The 10,408-nt window shown below is 44.4% G+C and overlaps 1 protein-coding gene across 5 annotated transcripts in view; it reads left to right on the forward strand.

Moving 5' to 3' along the window:
* The window catches only part of LOC112101967 (collagen alpha-1(XXVII) chain), a 224,618-nt gene extending 214,210 nt beyond the window's left edge, over positions 1-10,408 (forward strand). For 2 of the 5 annotated variants that reach the window (XM_026657347.2, XM_026657346.2), the window contains exons 52-61: positions 212-265; positions 1,368-1,403; positions 1,862-1,879; positions 2,284-2,319; positions 2,683-2,709; positions 3,017-3,085; positions 4,098-4,269; positions 4,461-4,588; positions 7,827-8,045; positions 8,813-10,408. In XM_026657347.2, coding sequence (XP_026513132.1) covers positions 212-265; positions 1,368-1,403; positions 1,862-1,879; positions 2,284-2,319; positions 2,683-2,709; positions 3,017-3,085; positions 4,098-4,269; positions 4,461-4,588; positions 7,827-8,045; positions 8,813-8,959 — 906 coding nt within the window. In that variant the 3' untranslated portion in view covers positions 8,960-10,408. The remainder of the gene's footprint in view (positions 1-211; positions 266-1,367; positions 1,404-1,861; positions 1,880-2,283; positions 2,320-2,682; positions 2,710-3,016; positions 3,086-4,097; positions 4,270-4,460; positions 4,589-7,826; positions 8,046-8,812) is intronic. The other 3 variants (XM_026657349.2, XM_026657348.2, XM_026657350.2) reach the window with 3 other exon arrangements.

Raw genomic sequence — 10,408 nt, forward strand, 5'->3', positions numbered from 1 at the left:
ACAGCAGAAGTCCTTTAAAATGTCTCTGATTCAGCTGTTAGGAATGAAAAGGCAACTCCAGCATCCTTAAAGGGGCCAAGAACGGGGAATCACTATATCTTTGTACTGGTTATGGAGCCCTGTGATATTCAACAGGTCTAGTTTGGTAAGAAATTACTTCCATTCCCTAAACCCCAGTTCATAAATGTCTTTTTCTTGCTTTCTGTTTTAGGGAAAGGAAGGTATTATTGGGCCACTTGGAATTCTGGGTCCCACAGGAAGCTCAGTAAGTGTGTCTCTTTTCTCTGCTCATAATGATTGCGAGTATTTAGACCAGTACTTGCTGCTTCCTCAGAAGTCTCTGAATTTCACTTACTAGCTATGTACAAGTGCAGAACTAAACCTCATCTGAATTAACGGGGCAAAAAAAGTTTATTTTTATAGAATAAGCCAACAAAAGTGCAGCTGCAGTCACAGGGGTAGTGGGAATTCTTAGTTTATAAATTAACAACAGCCATATTTAAGTAGGGGTTTGGGGTGGGAAGGATTAGACTGTTAAGGGTGATACATTTTTAATTTATAAGCTGTGGAGCTGGATTTGGAAAAGAACTCCTCACATTTAGGTACCTCAGCAAGAAGTGAGATTTTCAAGAGTTTAGCACCAAATGTGCTGAGCTCCTCTGAAAATCTGGCCAAGTATCACAATGGGAAATGTTAGTTTCTGAGCACTTCTGAAGACCTGGCCCAGGACTCCTATTCCTACCCCAACTCCTAAAATCCAAAAGGGGCACTCAGTCAAAACTTTCTAAAAATAAAGAATAAAATCTTTCAAAGTCAAATAAAATGGCATAATAAAATAAGAGGGGGGAAGCAGAGAACCACACACAGGAACTGATGTTGATAAAGATGAAAAAAATCTATGGGAAAATACAAGGATTAGTCCATTAGTTTTAAAAGTGAGGAGGGATGAGCTGAATTAGATGTCCCAGGGAAGGAAATATGTAAAACCCTGATCAGCAGGTGGGGTTCAGAACAAGTACACACCTTGCAACTCTCTGACACCAAACAGCATATATGCACCAGAGGTGCTGTATCGGTTACAAAGAGGCTGCTCCCTTGCCATGCACACGTTTAGCCATACTTCAGCCTGGAAGTTTATAAACATTCCTTTTTGTTCACTTGTAATCTGTGAAACTTTCAATAACACTAGCTACTTTTTTCCCAAAGAAGAGAGACAAGTAAGACAACCAGCCATGTTTTGTTTAGAGATGCAGTTGGGCCACACGCAGAGAGTTTTTCACCAAAACATGTCAAACCCTCAACATGATGATTACTCTTATTAGAAGCCTGCCTGATTCTAATCACGTTCTATGTGGTTCTTTAAATAGGGTCCCAAAGGAGACAAAGGCAGCCGTGGTGAAACGGTAAGTGCTCTTCCAGAATCCTTCAGGTACCGCAGCTGCATAGGAGGCTGTTCTCAGATTGGGTAGACAGAGGATACCAGACAGGTGGAATAAGAGAGAGCAAAACTAACTCAGCCTTTCATCCTTCCAAGATAGATACAGTGAGTTTCATGCAGTTTTACTGTGTGCACATTTTTCAGAGGAGACTTTTATAAAAAGATGTCCCTTTCCGCTCTGCATAGACATTAAAGATCCCAAGGCACTTTTCAAATAACTGGGGATTCTGCCTCAATATCCTTTACCATAATTTCCCTTCCCACTATTGCTGTGCAATATGCTGGGCCCAGGTTTCCTGCTGCCCTCCAATGGGGCTGCATTTTGATATAGCTTCTAAACCATACTGGGAACCCTTGGGATGAAAGACACTACATTAGAGGCATGCAATCTTTTGACAAACTCCTCCTGATTTTCTTCTGCAGGGTTTGCAAGGTCCAAGGGTGAGTATTTCAGACAACTGTTTTCTGGCTGTCATTATCCTTGCTTGAATAAACTGATGTGCAGCAAAATCAGGTGCTGCAAAGTTAGGAGGGAGTGAGAGGAACTATGGACAGTAGGGACCAGAGAGGTGCACCCACATGCCACTAAGGATGGCTGAGACTAAGGATGAAAAAAGCATGAGAGCTACATTAGGAGACAATATAGCATAGTAAAAAGCTGCACTGTGGGTAGATATGGCCACCGCCTGTCCCCACAAAGGGTTGAGCTGGGGGACACTAATATGTTGAAGAGCTGGAAGATTTTTAGGAGAGAATAGATATGGGAGGGGGCTCATCTTTTTCTGGGATACAAGGATGAATAATTTCACTGCTGGCATTTTACTCACTGATGCTTTTCTCTTTAGGGTCCCCCAGGCCCACGAGGACTCCCCGGGCCTCCGGTACGTACATCGGGAAAGGGTTCAGAGGATGATGAACCCTATTATTGAAAGTGACTAGGCCCTATCCAAAGAGACTGTTCACTCATTTGGAAATTACACTTTGACTTCTCCTGTAAAATAAGGATAATAAATTACTTCACAGGGAGTTTACATGTCTGAATGAACTAATGGCTGTAAAGCACTTGGAGATCTGTAGCTCTAAAGTGCAATATAGGAAATAATATTGCTGCTACTCTCCCCTCTGTAGTGAGGACCCACAGGAAAGAGGGATAATCTCAAAAGGGGAATCAGAAATTCTTTGACAATATTATGCATTGATCATAAAAATCAGTCACAGTTACGTTTTTTCTTTTTGCTTTCTAGGGGCCAACAAGAATTCCAGCTTCATTTGTAAGTTGCTGGGTTTTATTCTATACAATAGATTTGTTGTTGTTGATAGTGAGTGAAGTTGTGATATGCACATGTGAACATATGCAGAGCTCAGAAATTCGCAAGTGCCCTGCTTTCCCAAGCTGATGTCCCCAGAACATCCCCCCTACATGGACTGAGCAGAAGATACCATTCTAGCAGGATATTGCTTGTATCTGGCACCTAGATATAGAGAAACATGTACTGCTTGTGCCAAGGGCCCTCATCTCCTGTTATAAATTGGTCTAATGATCTCCTAAAATGCCATTATCATATTTTCCTCCACCAGCAGCAGGATGGCTTTGGTGCAGCATTCCAGACAATGATGGACTCGAACACTGCACTCAAGTCTACAGAGGTACCAGCATGCTTTTCAACCTACCAAGCTTAGATACAGATGCAGAGTGCTGCACTGTGTAATCCTAAGGAGGGGAAACAGCCTTTCATGCCATCTCGCCTGCTCTTTTTATGTAAAGCAATTCCATCTTCCCAATTGCCTTCCATGATCCTATCCCTCTACCAGTATATAACACACAGCCTGAATGCATGGTTCTTACTCAGTTGACTTCAGTAGGAATTTTGCCTGTATAAGGACTGCAGGATTAGGCTTTGCTTTGTTAATCTTGTGCGAACCTTAACCTTTCCTTTCTCACACCTCTTTTCAATGAGATGTCCAGTCTCTCTTGATCATTTAAAGGGCTCTCAATCTGAGCTGCGTTCAAAATGTTTCTATTCAGGAAGAGGTGTGCTCTAAATTTACAAATGCACTGCTTCTTTTCTAAAGAACCCCACTATTCACACTGAGAACAGACGAATATATGTTTAAGGCCCCCATCAGTTCCAAGACCTAGAATGCTCCTGTTCTGCTGTTGGAAAAAGGTGGGGAGGCATCATCCCCATGATAAAGTAGTATTGCAAAACTTTAGCCAATGCACGTTATTGCCAGGACTGGACTGGGCTGCCATCAGAGAATGCTTGTGCTCTCTGAATAGAATCCTGGGGGGGGGGGGGCGCGGCGGTTCTGCCCTCTTAATGTTTTGCTTCTCTCTTTTGGGGAACAGTGATGAATAGCTGGGACCATCTACTGTCAGTCATGCTTCCTTCTTTATAGTGTGCATGTGGGAAGGTTCCCAATTCAAAACAGCTAGCTATGACTGTTTGGACTGAGTGGCATTGGTCACTTCCATTACTGACTGTGCCTTTTGCCTGTGGTGTTTTTCTCAAGAATACAAAGGGATCAGTTACCATTGTTACGGGTTCTGATGCCGTGTCTAGCCAAGGCAGCATTTGTTTGTGGGGGATTCTCAAACTGCAGCAGTTCTGTCAAGCTCAACAGTCAGTGCCTGACTGCCATCTTCTCTCTTCCACAGCAGAGCTATCAACATTCAGACCTTCTGATGCTAGACCAGGAAGGAGAGATCTTTAAGACTCTACACTACCTCAGCAACCTCATCCAGAGCATCAAAAGACCCCTGGGAACCAAGGAGAACCCTGCACGCATCTGTCGAGATCTCATGAACTGTGAACAGAAGATGGGTGATGGTAAGCAGCACAACCACGTCCTGGGAATTCTCCCAGCTGCAAGAGGGATACATGTATAGGGCCAGTTAAAGCAGGGGACTAGCATATTTACAGTATGCAGAGAAATTAAAAATCACTTCTGCTGACACCTTTCTGGATCTCATGCATGGGAAATGCTGACAGGTTCACTCACCCATTCTTCCTCATCCCAGCTTGCTCCCTTTCTTCAGGTACTTACTGGATTGACCCAAATCTTGGCTGTTCTTCAGACACCATTCAAGTCACCTGTAACTTCACCAAAGGTGGACAGACATGTCTCAGCCCCATCACTGCCTCTAAGGTACACACAGTTCTACCACTCTCTCTCAGCGGGCTTCCCCTCCCACTAAAAAGCAAATGCTATGTTATTAAAGTGGGATTTAGGGCAGTGCATAACAATGTATGTTGATTTGTGCCTAAGGGGCTAGAATTTACTACTGCTGTATCAATTTCCTCACATTATTGGGTATGTACTAGTTCCTATATTGCTGTTTTACAAAAAAAAAATTTGCTGCTTATTCTTCCCCAATTACATTCTAACACTGTTCTTTGTCTGTATTATGGCTGAAACCATGACAACCCTTATTAGACTGCCCCACCTCCTCTCCAGCTCGTCCATAGTGATCAGGGAATGAATGCTAAGGTTCTACCAACACATGGGTAATTTACCAGTATCATTAGTAGAAGTAGGTGAATATTCCAAACATGCTTCCAAAAATATTTTGTTGAACTTTTAAATTAAGTCCCTTCGTTCACGTCTCTTTGTATTTGCTTTCCATAAATGGTTGTGAAAAACACTTCAACTCACGTGCATAAGCACTTTAGAGTGAAATCCTGTCTTAATTGACTTCAACGGGAGCAGGATTTCACCACAGAATTTTAAATTCCCCCATACATGTATCTACAAAGAGGTGCTTGCAAATGCACACTCATCCAACTTGGGACCAGAAACAGTATTGTATGACTATAAGGTGGCTAGAAAGCTGGCTAGATCGTCGGGCTCAATGGGTAGCGATCAATGGGGGGAGGGATAGCTCAGTGGTTTGAGCATTGGCCTGCTAAACCCAGGGTTGTGAGTTCAATCCTTGAGGGGGCCATTTAGGGATCTGGGGCAAAAATCTGTCTGGGGCTTGGTCCTGCTTTGAGCAGGGGGTTGGACTAGATGACCTCCTGAGGTCCCTTCCAAACCTAATAGTCTATGATTCTAATGGCTCCATGTCTAGTTGGCAGCTGGTACAAGCAGAGTGCCCCAAGGGTCGGTCCTGTTCAATATCTTCATGGCATGGACTGCACCCTTAGCAAGTTTGCAGATGACACTAAACTGGGAGGAGTGGTAGATATGCTGGAGGGTAGGGATAGGATACAGAGGGACCTTGGGGTTACAGTGGACGAGAAGCTGGATACGAGTCAACAGTGTGCCCTTGTTGCCAAGAAGGCTAACGGCATTTTGGGCTGTATAAGTAGGGGCACTGCCAGCAGATCGTGATCGTTCCCCTTTGACATTGGTGAGGCCTTATCTGGAGTACTGTGTCCAGTTTTGGGCCCCACCCTATAAGAAGGATGTGGAAAAATTGGAGAGTCCCCAGCGGAGGGCAACAAAAAAGATTAGGGGGCTGGAGCACATGACTTATGAGAGGCTGAGGGAACTGGGATTGTTTAGTCTGCAGAAGAAAAAAATGAGGGGGGATTTGATAGCTGCTTTCAACTACCTAAAAGGGGGTGTCAAAGAGGATGGATCTAGACTGTTCTCAGTGGTAGCAGATGACAGAACAAGGAGTAATGGTCTCAAGTTGCAGTGGGGGAGGTTTAGGTTGGCTATTAGGAAAAACTTTTTCACTAAGAGGGTGGTGAAGCACTGGAATGGGTTACCTAGGGAGGTGGTGGAATCTCCTTCCTTGGAGGTTTTAAAGGCCAGGCTTGACAAAGCCCTGGCTGGGATGATTTAGTGGGAATTGGTCCTGCTTTGAGCAGGGGGTTGGACTAAATGACCTCCTGAGGTCCCTTCCAACCCTGAGATTCTATGATACAAGAGACAATTCAGCCAAAACAAGCCACCTACATACTATGAAACATCAAACCAGTCAGAAACAGAACAATGATGCTTGCTGCATCAGCACCAATGGTGGAGTCCATGCAAAGTCAGGAGTCTGCAAGGAGTTAATAATCTGTTCAGAACTCACTGTTGGCTTCAAGGAAACCTGACATAAAATCAAGAGCCCACTTCCCACGTGAAAAAAATAAACCACCCCCCCCCCAACTTACATTAATTGGCCCCTCAACAGAGAAGCCATTGAGACTGAATTTCCCTCCAGTCCTTAGATGGGGTGCTACTAGTTCAAAGGTGTATTGGCTGGCTAGTGTGGTGAAAGTTTGTCCTGTCACTGCCCCGCTGCATGACTCACTGGAGGACTTGTCTTCAGGATTGTTTAGGGAGGCCTGAACTCAAACAATGTTGCAACTGAGCAGAAGATTCAATAGCAGGAGGACTGGAATTCTGCTTGGTCCCTTTAAACAAAGCACATCCTGCTTCTTGCCTTCTAGGCTTCCTTACTGAGGGCCTAGGCTCGTTTGAAACTGCCCTGTCTACACTCTGGTTAGAAAACATTTTTCAAACCCTTTGTTGTTTAAAGCTGTGCCAGACTAGTCTAATAGAACTGTGCAGTTATGACAGATAGGCCTCATCTCACCCTGCTTCTTTGCAGAAGCAAGTTTTGAACCAGGGGCTCACATTACTTTTCTTACTAGATTAACAGGTTCCTCAGTATATTACAAAGTCAGCAATCTCTGTGTCCCCTGCAAAGGGAAGCAAAATCAAACACAAGACAACTCTCCAGGCTAGTTCAGCATCTGGCCAGGATCACATTGGGCATATAGATTGAATACAAAAAGGGCTCCCAGTTAAAACTTTAATTCCAGAACCCTGTGACGTTTACATCTGGAGTCAAGTGCCAGCCTCCAGACCTACACAGTAACAAAAATCTTGTGTGTAGCACATTACAAGGACTTCCCTGTGATTTTGAACGGATTCACCCCACAACAGCTGTCTAACTTGCCCATTTAGCAAAGTGAAAAAGTTGGGGACAGCCATGGGCAACAGGTATCATAGGCCAGGGGAGGCTAAGCCTCCCCAAACCCAGGCTGTGGCCCTGCCCATGCTCCTCCCTAAAGCCCTGCCCTCACTCCCCATGTCCCCTGAAGCCGGTGGGGGCTCAGCTCCACCTGGTGGCCTGGGGCTCGGGCCCGCCAGCAGCTTGGTGCTGGGGCCGGAGCTCAGGGGTCTGGCCACGGGAGACAGGGGGAGTGCTCGAGACTCCTCTGTCAGGCACGGGGGGTGCACCCAATGGGCTAGCCTCCCCCAAGGGGGGTGGGGGGGGTCATCTTATGCCCATGGGGACAGCTGTAATGTACATTAATACACTAAATATCTTTGCTGCTGCTTGCACTAACTGCACCACTCTAAGCCTCCTGGGTGTACCTTACTCACTGTCTTTGGGATGGGATGTCTTAGTTTTCACATTATCTCTTTGTCACCTTAACAGCTGGAATTCAACATTGGTAGAGTCCAGATGAACTTCCTTCACCTACTGAGCTCGGAGGTGGTTCAGCACATCACCATCCACTGCTTGAACATGTCAGTGTGGAGGGAAGGGTCAACTGAGAAGCCTTCAGAAAAAGCTGTGCGTTTTAAGGCCTGGAATGGACAGATATTTGAGGCAGAAGGGCCATTCAAGCCAGAGGTGGCAACAGATGATTGCAAGGTACAGAGCCCCTACAACGTGGCCAACAAAGCAGCTAAAAAAAAACAAAAAAAACCCCACCAAACTGACCTCAGAGAAAGTGGGAGAACTGGAGATGCAGCATGCCCAGTCAAGGGGGCTTCACGGGGACATAAGAAACCAGAAGACATTAAATTTAGCCAAAGTCTAAAGACCCTTAGACCATGCTGCAAGATCCACCTATTTGTCAATGCTTCCCCACCATGACCAAAGACAAAGGAATAGTGCTGGAAGAGCATTAGTCTCTATGAACTCCACTATGAGCAATTTGCGTACAGCTCTAGTTAACCTGGGCTGCAGTAATAGGTACTATAGAAATGCTTAAAATAGAGAACACATTTGACTACCCTTTTTATTTAGAAGAGTTTTCTGCTTGGAGGCAGTGTGATCTAGTGTATAGAGTCAAGAGATCTGTCTCCTATTCCCAACTCTTGCCCAGGGTCACACTGAGTCAGTGGCAGTCATTCAAGTCCACACTTTGAAGGGTGACCTCTAATTGTAGGTGCCCAGCTTCGAGGTTTCATTTTCAGTGATGCTGAGCACTCACAGCTTCTACACACTAGATCACATTGCCTCCACTTCCCCAACCCATGGTGCCTCACTTTATCACCAGTTCATAGTTATGGCAACTTACCTGTCTCAGTAGACAGGGCTTTTCAGCCATATCTTGATGGAAATTATTCTTCCCCCGAGGGATGTACCAACTCAGCTAATTCACCCCTTCCCATTTTCTCTCCCTCTTGGTTTAGATTCAGGATGGACACTGGCACAAGACTGTCCTTACGTTTCGGACACAGGACCCTAACCAGCTGCCAATTGTCAACATCTACAACCTTCCACCATCCAAGCCAGGGAAACAGTATCACCTCGAGGTTGGACCCGTGTGCTTCCTTTGAACTGTGACCTCTACAGTGCTCCAAGGTTTTGACCCCTTTTGGGTGGGCCTACATGTTTAAGTAGGATCCCCGTCCCTCTTCAGCACAGATGGCTGGGCCTTGTCATTTGGGTCAACTGTTGCTCTGGCCATAGAGCTCAAAGTCTTAAAGAACCTCGATCTCCTGAATTCAGCAGATTCTCCAGCATAGTCTTGAAAGAAATTTGGGGGGATGCTGACATCAGCCAAGACATGAACAGTGAAGGGGGATCAGGAACTTGAAGGCCAGATGTCACAAGCAATTCCACATACAAAGCTTTTTCCACAACCAAAGAAAGAGAGAGATCTCAAGAAGAAACCTACAGTGCATATCTTTGTCCTATCCAGTTCCTGAGTTACCAAATGTTCTTTCCATAAAATTAGAGCCTCCCTTTAAGAGCTCATCATCTTCTGGACAGCTCACCGCCGAATAAGAGAGAGAGATGAAGTTCTCATAAGTGGATTTGCAAGTTGAATCTGGCTGCTCTGTGTACAGGAAGCATTTGATGTGCAATATTAGAAGAGAAACAAATATATAGATATATATTTTATTTAAGCAAAAAAAAATTAATTTCCTCCTTCTGTGAGTGAGTCTAATAAACGTCCCTTCTCATGTGTGATGATAGGGTGGGGAAAGTCCCAAAGCGGAAAACAGAAGTGGGGGTGGGGGGGGGGAAGAGATTGGTGCTAAAATAGAGAGAGAGAGAGGATGGGCTCGTCTGGTTTGTTTCTACCTCTCACTGTGAAATCTCTGGTGCTCTTAAAAAAAAGTGTGTTGTTTTATATATGATTTTAAACTATTTAAGGTTCTGAAGGTGCTACAATGTTTTGCCACAGACCCAAAAAAGCCAGCAGCCATAGAGGCGTCTCTCTAGAAAGAGAGAAAGTGGGGGGAGGGCAGTTTGTGATCTTTAGCTAAATCAGAAGAAAAAATTGAAATATTTTAAAACACACTAACTTAAAGGCAAATGATTTTTTTTTAAATCTAGGTTTGTAAAGATAATTGCCTTGGGTGTCAGTAAATAGATAACACAAAATATGTCTAAAATAAGTGTGCCCTTGGGTTTTTTAATGGCATTTCACTGTTTTATTTTTTGGGGGGTACAACTCAGAAGCTGTAAGAATTCAATTGTAGGGGAGCCTTGAAGAGAGCTAGTTTGGGTTGTTTTTGTTATATAAATAGTTTTTCTGTGTTGACCATATGTATAGTTTCCTTGCCAGCTCTTCTGTATGCAGTGATTCCCTACAGTGGGATCCAACAGCTGATCTCTTATTTAAAACAACAAAAAACAAAAAAAAACAGTCCTTTGTCACGACCTGTCTGTCAAAGCTGAAATTACGGTACCTTGTTGCTTCAGAACCCAACCAAGCTTGGAGGGGTTTTTGTTTTGTAGAAATCTAGTCTGTATGTGTAAATTTGGAGGTTTTTGTT

Source organism: Terrapene carolina, unplaced genomic scaffold, assembly GCF_002925995.2.
Source record: "Terrapene carolina triunguis isolate 2854851 unplaced genomic scaffold, T_m_triunguis-2.0 Scaffold238, whole genome shotgun sequence".
Taxonomy (NCBI): Eukaryota; Metazoa; Chordata; order Testudines; family Emydidae; genus Terrapene; species Terrapene triunguis.